At 46.9% G+C, this 12,804-nt stretch overlaps 1 protein-coding gene across 5 annotated transcripts in view; it reads left to right on the top strand.

Moving 5' to 3' along the window:
* The window catches only part of ATL2 (atlastin GTPase 2), a 143,093-nt gene that overhangs the window by 40,742 nt on the left and 89,547 nt on the right, over positions 1-12,804 (top strand). The window contains exon 1 of one of the 5 annotated variants that reach the window (XM_077486126.1): positions 12,608-12,686. The exons of the other annotated variants lie outside the window; for them this stretch is intronic. Coding sequence (XP_077342252.1) covers positions 12,623-12,686 — 64 coding nt within the window. The 5' untranslated portion in view covers positions 12,608-12,622. Of the gene's footprint in view, positions 1-12,607; positions 12,687-12,804 lie in introns of those variants that run through there. 5 annotated transcript variants of the gene reach the window in all.

Raw genomic sequence — 12,804 nt, forward strand, 5'->3', positions numbered from 1 at the left:
CCAAAATAAATCACGGAAAGTGCTCCAATCCAAAGTGATTAAAAACTTCAGGTGCACAACACCCCCTTAAGAGTCTCCATTCACCAGATCCACATGACCCCCCAGCTTTTCAGTCTGGAGGGTCAATTAAGGCTTGGTATGGATGTCTTTATGATGGTGTGCGGAAAGCCAGGTCAGCAGATCCAGGGATCCTCAATGAAGAGTTTAAGCCAAATAGACACATACCCAGAAGTAAAAGGGGGAACTAATAGTGAAGTACCATAAAAAAAAATCGATTTATTTGAACAAAAGATGGGTACTTACAAAACAAAGGGATTAACAGGTCCTTGATGATGCGAAATGTTGTTTCCGGGAACACTGACTTCAGTTTCGGCCATTTGGAACACATGCTACTAACGATGGTTTCATATCATCTGTTCCATGCTTAATGCTTGTTGATCCCTTCGTTTTGTAAGTACCCATCTTTTGTTCAAATCGAGTGGGTTTTTTTTTTGGTGTCTTCAGCCTTCTCCTCTTTCTGGCTGTGTCACAAGGCTGAAAGAATTACGCGCACTACAATCAGGTTCACACCTGAGGGGCTTTAAAGCTAATGCTCTGAGAACACAAAGTTGTCTGCCAGAGGACACAGGAACGCTGGAGCATGTGAGGGGGTTTACACGGGCATTTTCAGTACAGGAAAAGACATTGTTTTTAATCTATGCTGTTAGTGTTTTTCTGCTATTGTCTGAAAATAAAACGGTTCTCGGAGTACCTCTCTGCTTTGTGTTTGGCACTATGGCGTCTAAAGTCTACTAATAATGCAACCAAGGTTCCCCCCCGGCACTAGGAACTCCAGCCATGTCTCCAGATATGGCAAGCCAGGGTCAGTCTTTGGAACCGATTGGTGCAACTGCTTCTCACACTTCAGTCCTGTATACATGACTGAAGATGCATTTTCCTCTGCCCTGCAGAGCTTAGATGGAAGATTAGCAGCTTTAATTGCATTCCTTCATCCAAAGTGGTAGGAAGCGTGCTAGATCCCCCCCTCTGCCACGCCAAACCCTTTATTAAGGGAACAATGGGGACAAGTTGAGGCGTTACCCCCAGATGATTGAAAGGAAAAGCAAGCCGATTTATTCCTCTGCTGAGGTAACAGATGATGAATTGGCTTCACAATCTGTGGTACAAACCCTTCCAGAAATGGTTTGTTCCACCTTCGTACAACCCCTAACAGAGTTGGCTGAAGGTCCGGTTTTCTCTTGTGTTCTTTGATAACCTTTACAAACCTTTTGCATGTGTTTTCAGTCCATGCATTACCAGAAAAGGTTATTTATGCTGAATGGGATCATCCAGATGAGCATTGTTTCCCTCCAAAGAGATTCTCAATTCTCTATCCCATGGAGGAAAAATTCACAAAAGGGTGGAAATTTCCAGCAGTTGATTCCAGTGTGACTAAAAGTCTAACTTGTCCAGTAGACAATCTACAAATGCTTAACCACTTCAATACCGGGCACTTAAACACCTTCCTGCCCAGACCAATTTTGAGCTTTCAGTGCTGTCGCAATTTGAATGACGATTGCTCGGTCATGCTACACTGTACCCAAATTAAATTTTTATCATTTTTTTTCCCACAAATAGAGCTTTCTTTTGGTGGTATTTGATTACCTACGGTTTGTATTTTTTGCTAAACAAATAAAAAAAAATACCGAAAATTTTGAAAAAAATGTTTTTTTTTTTTTTTGTTTCAGTTTCAAAACTTTGTAAATAAGTACGTTTTCTCCTTCACTGATGTGGCACCGATGAGGTTGGAGACTCTTTACCAAGATCGTAGTTGCAGGGTGTCAGACTGACACCCTGCAACAACGATCGCCACGATGCGCGCCTCAAAATCCTGATCACGTCATATGGCGTCCGATCAGGATTATGAAACCACTTTGCAGCCGTCAATTGCCTATAGGGCGGGTGGCAAGTGGTTAAAGATCCAACAGATAAAAGTTGGTATTCCTGTTGAGATCCTCTTTCTTTAGCAGGGACTGTTACACAGCCTGCAGTTGCAGAAATAGGTATCTGTCAGTCCTTAAAGGACCAATTCACAAATGCTCTTAAAGAGCTCCCTGCACAACAAGCCTGTCAATTGGCCGAGTTACCAGAAGCATTATGTTTTGCCATAGATGCTATGTAATATACTATTCACCAGACATTCCACCTTGCGCTTGTGCTAATACACACGCGTAGAACCCTTTGGTAAAGATTGGTCTGCCGAAGCGCCTTGCAAGAAACTTCTGAATAGTTTCCCTTTTCACGGGAAGCGACTATTTGGCGATTTGGATAAATACATCCAGATGATTTCTAGTGGAAAGAGTACTTTTGCCAGTCAAAAAATGTATAAACGGCCATCATTAAATTTAGCTTTTTTTTTTTTTTTTTTTTTTTCTCCTGTGCCAGGGGCATAACCCTCTAGGCAGTGGCGACAGCTTCCACCATCCGACTCTAAAGGAAGGCCTCAGGGTCAGGCCCAGTCACAGAAAACATTTCAGCCACTATATACGTGATTAAAAATGCTTTCTCTTGTATTCACTGACCGACACAGCTCCTCTCTGTAACAAATGGGTTGTTGGCCTTATCACTAGGAGAATACTAGGCAAAGTTGTAACACAACACTCAGAACTCTTATGCCGCGTACACACGACCAGACTTTTCGAGGGACTAGGTCCGACGGACTTTCCGAATGAACGGTCTTGACCACACACAATCACACCAAAGTCCAACGAATTTGAACGTGATGATGTATGACCAGACTAGAATAAGGAAGTTCATAGCCAGTAGCCAATAGCTGCCCTAGCGTCGGTTTTTGGCCATCGGACTAGCATGCACACAAACGGCTTTCTCTGTCCGGCGGAGTTCCGGTGGAAAAATTTAAAATATGTTCTATTTTTAAAGTCCGCCAGATTTTTGTCAAGCAAAGGTCCGATAGAGCCCACACACGATCGAATTGTCCGGACTCGTTCCGTCGGATCTTTGCTGTCAAAAAGTCCGGTCGTGTGTACGTGGCATTAGTTCCGCCCAGGGGGGAGGTCCCTCAGGCTACAACCCTCCACCCTGCAAAGCAGCATCCGTTTTATTTTGCCTAGTAAAGGAGAAGGACCTAGGAACTCTGCGGGCCCATCGGTCCGTGCTGTTTTTGCGCAAGATGAATGATCCTGTGATCCGGCTGGGTGACAGGCTGGCTACCCTTATCCTTGTAGTCTCCCCAGATTGGCCATTGAGCGTGTGCAGGTCACAGCTACGGCTCAGCAGGACACGACATACCTCTGCTCCAGAGGTGGTTGTGAGCTTTTATGCTCCGGGGTGTACATATGACCGGGCTACTGGTGTCTGCGTCACAGTTTGCCGAGGCCAGTAGCTACCCTGTACCGATCAGGAGTAGATCTACAATGGAATGTCTCCCAGCTCTTCAGGATTGGTAAGTACAGCTCTCTTTACCCCGGCGGGGCTGAGCAGCTGGGCATTCCTTTGGAGGTCGATTCGGGGGTCCCTCACCTTTCTCTTCTCTGACCTGTCCCTATCTTCCCTCCCCTCCCCCTCACGGGGGGGGGGGATGCTGCATGTGGTGCTGAGCGGTGTGTGTAAGATCCCTGAGGGCTCTCACCTGGGATAGGGGACAGGCTGGCTGGTGGTGGCCTGGATCCTGTATGTTAAGCTCCCGGGGGGGTGCTTGTGAGGGTCTGGCTGTGTTTTCGGTGCAGCGCTGTGTCTGTCACATTCTGTCTCTGTCCCTCATGGAAGCTGACTGGTGGCCATTTTGGGTGTGGGTGAGGGCAACATGTCCTTCTGGGCTTCAAGCGGCCATTTTCCCAGTGCTCTCCTATCGGGACACTGGCGGCCATTTTCTAGAAGCCTGAGCACGTTTTCAGTGTTCAGCAGCATGTGCTCGGTTTCCTGTCTGTTTACTGGATGCTGGGCGGCTATTTTATTGTAGCCTGAGCACGTTTTTCAGATAGCTTAGCGATCGTTCTGGCGAACTGCCACCGACACAGGTTTGGTTTCCTCTGCACCTGGGAGCACTAGGGGTCTACAGGCACTACTGTGAACAGCGCAGAACTCCTCAGGGTGGTGAGTCCGGTGGGTTAGAGCCCCTCAGTCAGCGGCAGCAAGGAGGGTGGGACTGTCGCTGTCCTAAGTCCCCTTCGGGTGGCAGACAGGGTAGGGTCAGCATGGCTTCAGAAACTGGTGTTTCTTCCTCCGAAATCCAGGCAATTGCAACCGGGTCACCTGCAGACTGAGCAGTTCCCACGGACACCCTGACGGCGGTCCTCAATTCGTTCGCTGCCAAAATGGAGGCAGTACATGGGAAGAAAGCTGCTAAAAAGCGCACCACGAATTGGGAGAGCAACAGGCTTCCCCTGTCTGCATGGAACTAGCAGACCAACTTGTGCAAGGCCTTAAGTCTGTGACGCGGCCCTGGATACTCTCCCCCCTGTTTTTCAGGGCCTCACTGTCAGCTGTGGTGCTGAGGCGCCTAATTTGGCTAAAATGCTGGTCTGCTGACCAGGCATCCAAAAAAGCCCTGACGGATCTTCCCTTCCTTGGTGACCGGCTCTTTGGCGCCTCATTAGATAACATTAAAAATGCCACCGATGGTAAAGAGTACCCTACTCCCACAGGCCAGGAAGGCTAAGGAGCCACGCCATAGGCAAGGGCCCTCTTTTTCCGCTCACAAATGGCTTTTTCGTCCACCCGGAGCTTCGACAAAACGTCCCCAACCCAACAGGATGCCCACGGATGGTCAAAAACGTCCCTGGAACCGCAAGCCTGCAAATAGTACCGCCTGAAGGTTTGCCCCCACCCAAGTCTCGGGTGGGGCGTCGCCTTCGGGAGTTTGCAGCCCGTTGGTCTTCCCAGTTATCCAACCAGTGGGTCTGCGATCTGATTTCCACAGGCTACAAGATAGTTTCTCTTGGCCACCAAACAGATTCTTCCCCTCCAGCATACCCGTATCCCCGGTTCACCGGGAGGCCCTGTTGGGCGGTAAGGGATTTGCTGAATCGAGGGGTGATTGTACCAGTTCCCGACTCGGAACGCTTCCAGGTATTCTACTTAAATCTGTTTGTGGTTCCCAAGAAGGAAAGGGTACGTCCAATCTTGGACCTAAAAGCCCTCAATCACTTTGAAAGTGCAGAGGTTCAGAATGGAATTGGTTCGCTCAATAGTCGATGCACTCCATCAAGGGGACTCCCTGGCGTCCTTAGACATCCAGGATGCATACCTGCACATACCCATATGCCTTCGGCATCAAAAGTTTCTGCGATTTTACAGTCAGGGAAGCCCACTACCAGTTTGGCTCTTCTTTTTTGGTCTGGCATCAGCCCTCCGAGTCTTTACCAAGGTACTGGCTCCAGTTTTGATGTTTACTGCGACAACATGGGATCGTGATCGTGGCATACCTAGATGATCTCCTCCTGAGAGCATCTTCTGCCTCAGAATTAAAGGAGGATGTGGCGATCACCATGCAGACCCTGCAAGAATTTGGGTGGCTGTTGAACCTCAAAGTCGGTGATTGTGCCGACCCAGCGTCTGGAGTACCTAGGGTTGCTGTTGGACTCCAGGGAAGCGAGAGTTTTTCTCCCTTCAGACAAATTGCAGACTCTCAGATCTGCCGATGAACCGCAAATGTGGTCGTCGCTCCGCTTTTTGCATGCGAGTACTGGGGCTCGTGGTAGCCTCCTTCGAGGCATTACCTTATGCCCTTTTCCACACCAGAGTCCTGCAGAAGGAGATTTTAACAAAATGGGACAAATCTTAGTTGTCCCTGGATCGACAGATCCAGGTGAGCCAGTCAGTCAGACTCGCTGATCTAGTGGTTGAGGTCCCCGGTGATTCAGTCCAGAAAATCGTTCCTTCCTCTGAAATGGACGGTGATCACAACGGACGCCAGTCTATCCGGCTGGGGTGGAATGATGGGGGTTCAGTCGGCTCAGGGCCTCTGGTCAATGGAAGAATCGGAGTTGCCGATCAATCCGCTCGAATTGAGAGCGATCAGGCGGTGCCTCTACACATGGTCGATGAGACTTCAAGGGTGTCCGATCAGGATACAGTCAGACAATGCCATGGCTGTGGCATATGTCAGTCACCAAGGGGGAACAAGAAGCTCAGCCGCTGCACAGGAGGTGGCTCACATACTTCAGTGGGCAGAGCGACACATACCGGCCCTGTCGGCCATTTACATCCCGGGAGTGGAGAACTGGCAGGTGGACTATCTGAGTCGACAGATGCTGGACCCAGGAGAATGAGCATTGCATCCGTTGATATTCAGGTTCCTGTGCCTGAAATGGGGCACACCAGACATGGATCTGCTGGCCTCCCCTCTCAATCGGAAAGTGCCAAGATTCGTGTCCAGGACAAGAGATCCGTGGGCCGACGCATCAGACTCACTGGTGGCTCTGTGGGATCAGTCCCAGCTGATCTACGACTTTCCTCCACTGAAACTGTTGCTGCGTCTGCTTCGCAACGTGGAAGCTGAGGTGAACCCAGTAATACGGATTGCCCCAGATTGGCCTCTGTGTCCTTGGTACGCAGACCTGGTGCGTCTGGTGGCAGACGCTCCTGCGACTGCCGTTGTGAGAGGACCTTCTGTCTCAAGGTCTGATCCTCCATCCTGCTTTACCATCGCTGGCTTTAACGACATGGCCATTGAGAGCCAGGTGTTGAGGATCCGGGGTCTGTCAGACTCGGGGATTCCAACTATGTTGAGCACGGAAATCTTCTTCCTGGAAGGCCTACATCTCCGTGTGTGAGGAGGGAGTATGGCACCCGTGCTCCTTTTCCATATCCAGGATCCTGCTGTTTCTCTAGCAAGGAGTAGACCAGAGATGGGCATTAAGCACCATCAAAGGACAAATTTCAGCCTTAGCTGTCTTTCCCCTTTGGCTGGTCCAAAGAAAGGCATGGCGGTCTCGTCGGCCACCATTTCCAGGTGGATCAGACAGATTGTAGTACAAGCCTACCCCTTTAAGGGGCAGGTGCCCCCCCCTTTCCGGTCACGGCCCACGCCACAAGGGCAATCGAAACGTCTTGGGCTTTCCGACACCAAGTGTCGGTCGCTCAGGTGTGTAAGGCCGCGACCTGGTCATCTGTCCATACGTTTACCAAGTTTTACAAGGTAGACGTTCGTGCATCGGCTGATGCCTGTTTTGGCCGCAAAGTTTTGCAGGCGGCCGTGTAGTTGCAATTGAATATGCAATAGATATATTTTCCCTTGGGGCTTTCACATTGGAGAGACAGCAGCAGCTTCTTCAGGGCGCTATGCAGGCGCTATTTTTAGCGCTGTAGCGCCTGCAAAGCGCCCCAGTGTGGAAGGGGTCTACGGGAGAGGAGTGTGTTTGCGCTAGCTAGATCTGGGGTAAGTTAAAGGGGTTGTAAAGGTAAATGTTTTTTCACCTTAATGCATTCTATGCATTAAGGTGAAAAAACATCTCACACTGCCGGCGCCCCCAGTCCCCCCGTTTTACTTACCTGACCCCTCGAAAATCCCGCGCTCGCCCCCGCCGTCCTCTTCGCCGCTCAGCCTGGCCGCTGATTGGCTGGAGTGGATGGATTGAAAGCAGCGCAGCCATTGGCTCGCGCTGCTGTCAATCACATCCAATGACGCAGCGCGCCGGGGGGCGGGGCCTTGTGATACAGCGAGCGGCTATAGCCGCCGGCTGTATCACGGGAGCGCGCCCGCAGTGCTTCTCACCAATGCGAGGGAGCTCGCATTAACGTGAGAAGCACCTTCGGGAGGAAGCAGAGACAGCCGTCGAGGGACCCCAGAAGAGCAGGTTCGGGGCCACTCTGTGCAAAACGAGCTGCAGAGTGGAGGTAAGTATGACATGTTTGTTATTTTAAAAAAATAAAAATTTTGGGGCCTTTTCATCTCCCTTAGCTGTAATGCTCGTTTAACCTAGTGGGGTCCCCACTGTCAGGGTAGATTTTGTTGCATTCCTGGACTTGACATTTATTATACTGCAGCTTACTAGTCCCTAGCTACACTTCAGTTTTCCTCCTTCCTTTTTAGGCCCATTTCACACTGGGATGGGAGCGGTGTCGGCGGTAAAACTGAGCTATTTGTCTTAGCACTGCTTTACAGTCATTTTGGCGTCTGTATTTGGCCGCTAACAAGGTGGTTTCACACCCCTGCTAGCGGTGAGAAAGGGTTAAAACCACCACAAAGCGCTGTTGAAGCATCGCTTTGCCGACGGTATAGCCGCACTGCCCCATTGATTTCAAAGATGCTGCCAGCAGGACTTTTTTTTTAAATTTTATTTATTAATTTTTTTACACCGTCCTGCTAGTGCACCACTCCAGTGTGAAAGCCCTCGGAGCTTTCACCCTGGAGACACAGCGGCGGCTGTTTCAGGTCAGTTTGCAGGTGCTATTTTTAGCACAATAGTGCCTGCAAAACGACCCAGTGTGAAAGGGGTCTAATACATTTTTTATCACCTGGTAAACTGCAAGCAACACATTTCCTGTATAGTGACAATGTTTAGTTCTTGACCTGTACATGGTAAAGCAGCATTGTACTGCTAGTGTAAACTGTGTAACATAGAGGGTAAGGTTTCTCTAGTTCTCATAGCTGAGAATGTAACTGGTAACAGTGCAGGAAGGATGAATTGACTGCTAAAAACATAGACCTGCTATTATAATCACAAATTGTTACTAAGTGGCAGGTTCACACTGCTGTGATCAGATTTTGGTCTGACTTTCAGTGCGATTTATATAGTGGATTCTATTTGGATGAAGTTTGCACAGGTGCCAAAATCGCACTGGAATTGCACCAAAGGAGTACAGGAACCTTTTCCAAAATGTCCCGTACTGGGTTACATTGATATGAACGGGCACCATTGTTTTCAATGTTATTTCCATTGTCATGCAATTCTGGGCAACTATAATTGCATTTGAAATCGCACTAGTGTGAACAGAGACATTGGTGGCTGCGCAGCGCTCAGCCCAACTTGATTTTGTTGAGAGACGGGGGAAGTCTGTATACCGCTGGTGGAACACAGCACTGTATGCTACCTACAGTCTGAAATTTCGTAAAATGGTATGTGGGGTGTTTTTTTTTTTTTTTTTTATATCTTTCCGGAATTTGCCTTTTTAAAGGATGTAGCTTTCTGAATGATGTGATGTATTTGTAATTTTATTTTAATAGTGGATTGATCAGTTCAATAAAGGTGACCACAAGTGAGCAGATGACTCCCAAGAATGTTTGTCCTTGAAACGGCAGGAACCTCTAATGTTCTACTAATGTTCCTAAGCAGTCAGTGTATGTGGTTAAATCTGCACTACACTACATCTGAGCAGCATAAACAAACAGCATTCATTTAATTTTTTTTATTCAAAGCAAACTCCTCCATCCCTCCCTTTTTTTTTTATTTATTTATTTTTTTTTTTTTTCCTTCTTCTTCTTCTGAGAAATCACTTTTGAAAAGCATCCCCCTACCTTTAACTAAGGGCAGATGATTCATCATGTAGAACTTACTTCCTGGAATCCATCTGCCCTTAGCTTAGCTATGATGGCAGGAGGGTGTGCTTAGCTGGGAAAGCCCATCCTGAAGACTCCTGGGATGTTTAACATTTGTCTAGGCCTGGAAACCAGGAAGTAACTGAATAAATGTTAAAAAAATTAAAATTTCAAACCAGTAAATATAATATACGTTCCTATCTATTTACTAATATTGTCAGCATAAGGATTAAAAATGGTCAGTGTTGATTGAGAGTTTTGCTTTAAGTCCTTAGGGGATTTGTTTGTAATGAAAAGCACTTTCGGGCTCAGTTCACACTCCTGCCACTTAGGATCCGACATGTGAGACCCAAAGTCGCAGGATATGTGAAATGCCATGTGTCTGAGAGCCATTCCCATTGACACTTATGAAATTGCTGCAAATTCAGAAAAGGTTCTTGCACTACTTTGACATGACTTTGACATGGCTTAATTTCCAGAGAGTGTAAAGCCAGGTTCACACTAGTGCGAATTGGACGTGAATTTCCCTGATCCAATTCGCACAGCCGGAGATTGGGACCGATGTTCTATAGAAAAATGCCTCCCATGTGCATGCGCAGTACCAAAACGTCACTCCAGCTGATATGTTGACCAGCTGGTGTGATGTCAACACAGGGCATTCGTCAGCGGGAGACAGTATTCGACGGGCAGTAGTCAAAGCTATGCAAATAGTGGAGGGAGAACTTGTCAGATTGTGCCTTGCTGTTGGGGAGGGGGGGTTGGTTTCCGTGTTCTTAAGGGCGGATTTTGTCTGTGTTGCAGGGCAGGTTTGGTGTGTTTAGGTGGGTTTTGTCTGTGTCTAAGGGCAGGTTACAACACACCCAAAACCCGCTCCGCAACAGTGAGGCTATAGTCTGATCACTCCGCTATTTGCATAGCGTCGGATAATGCCTCAGACGATCTGCGCATTCGCTGTGTTGACGTCACGCTAGCTGATCAACATATCAGCTGGATTGACATTTGGTACTGCGCATGAGCAGACCCATCAAGGGCATTTTTTTTTTTACAAAGGCCATTTCTCCATAGAACACTGGCTCTCTATGGAAGCGGTTCACATATCTCCGTAGCGGCTCTGGTGCGATTAGCACAGGGATCCTGTGTCTTCTGATCCAAATTCGGCCTGAAACGATTAACGAGGACGCACCGGACTCCTGCTTTGAGCCGCTGTGTGCTCATATGTGAATCGAGCCTAAAAGGCTTATGAGTGTCGGACTCCAAAAATGCCACTAAAAATCGCTCAACTTTGGAGTCAACTAGTGTGAACCCGAGCCTTGATAAAAATTATCCATAGTGCTTCCTAGGGAACTCAATTTGTCACAGGCCATACACGCTCAAATTGAGCCGCGATCAGGCAGTGTGTGACCAACGGATGTATGGGGTAGATTGCTGTCAAAGTTCATCGCTTGATACGGCAGCTTTTCTGTTTTGAATCCTTATTAAATGCTTCTTCCAGCGTGAATGTTTAATTATAAATCCACTTAAAATGTGCATAGTATCTCCCGTATTACGTTGCGTGTTTTTTTTTTTTTTTTTTTTTTTTTTAATCCTTCTATCCACATTAATCCTTCTAATTGTAATTCCTTGTGATCCCCTTGTTTTTGTGCTTTAGATCTAGTTTCCTTTTCATCCTAAATCGTTCCAACAATTTTCTGTGTGGAGTTTAAAGTAGAAGTGCGCGTCTAATAAAATGGCATTCAGTACTGAAAATCCTGTTTGACTTGAGCACGGTGCATACAATCATATATTCTTAGGTTAACTAAACCAAGTAAGTATTCTGTGTATCTAGAAGGCATTCAACCACTGCCCCCCCCCCCCCCCCCAGTTCTAATCTGCTGCTAGAACCCTTTGAAAACCTAGCACATGTGGCAGTCCTGCCTTCCATAATGCCGCTCTTTAGAGCCTTGGCAGCCAGTATCAAGGCCAAAGGGTTGTTGCACTGGCCCTATTTTTTTAATGGCTTCAGTGTGAATTGGAGTGGCAGGTAAGCCTTGATACAAATTCACTCTGAGGTCCGGTTCACACTAGACGGTGCGAATTCACTCTGCATCTAAATTGCAAACTGATTGCGGAGTGTAATTTAAAGTGCAGTCCCACCCTAAAAAACAAACAAAAAAAAAACACTGTCATTTATGTACATAAAAAAAATTAAAAAAAATTGGCGAGGTTTTTCTCCCCTCCTATATGCCTGTTTCTAAGGGGCCCCTCATAGTCTGCCCAATCATTTGGGAGGGTCTCCTGAGGTTCTTTTAGTAAACACTTCTGAGCGCAAACGCTGCTAAATGCACATTTTTAAATGTGGATTACTAGCTGTGATGTTCCAGCATTCAGGAGAGGTTGAGAAACATCCCATGTACATGAAGCCTAAATCAGCAGTCTGTCTCTGCTTTTTATATTTTGCTGTAATTCAGATTTCATGCCATAGACACTTCGGGGGTTTATTTACGAAAGGCACATCCACTGTGCACTTGAAATTGCACTTAAGTGCACTTGGAAGGGCAGTCGCTGTAAATCTGAGGGGTAGATCTGAAATGAAGCTCTGCTGATTTTATTATCCAATCATGTGCAAGCTAAAATGCTGTTTTCTTATTTCCCTTGCATGTCCCCCTCTGATCTACAGCGACTTTACTTCCAAGTGCACTTTCAGTGCAATTTCAAGTGCACTTGTAGTGCAAAGTGGATTTGTATTTCGTAAATAACCCCCTATGTGCTTTAGAGGTGTCTAGTTCCCTATGAATAGTCATTGGTTCAGCCTTACACAATGTCCTCAACTGGCAATTGATTTAATGGTGGCTATTAAAACTGTGCTTTTTATCTTTAGTTTCTTCAATATCTTAAAAACAAATTCTAGATTGCCCAATTTCTTCAAAGTTGTGGTATTCATGAGTCAGTACTTTCAAGTTCTATCAGGTCATCTTATCGTGTCGGCTGTAAGGTGTGAACTTCAACCTATACGTGCTGTGTTAGCTGTGTTAGCTGTGTTTTTCCTAGCTTAGACGGCTGAAAATGGGTTTTACAATTCAAAGTTTGTGGCTAGGCAGTATATTGGTGATGTCCTGTAGAAGTTTGCTCTTTCAGAGGAGCTTTGCTGGATATGACTGATTTACGATGGGAAACCAGTGCTTGGACTGCATCTACTTGGGTTGTAAATATGGAATCATGAAATGCAGAGGTGAGATCTGGTGGGTACTTTCTTCTGTAAGGACTGTCCAAAGAGATCAGTACTTTCATCTTATTGTACAGGTAATTATTACTTTACCAATCCAAAAACCAACAGGGTTATTTTTCCA

Source organism: Lithobates pipiens, unplaced genomic scaffold, assembly GCF_037356315.1.
Source record: "Lithobates pipiens isolate NorthernLeopardFrog02 unplaced genomic scaffold, aLitPip1_a1.2 Scaffold_18, whole genome shotgun sequence".
NCBI lineage: Eukaryota > Metazoa > Chordata > Amphibia > Anura > Ranidae > Lithobates > Lithobates pipiens.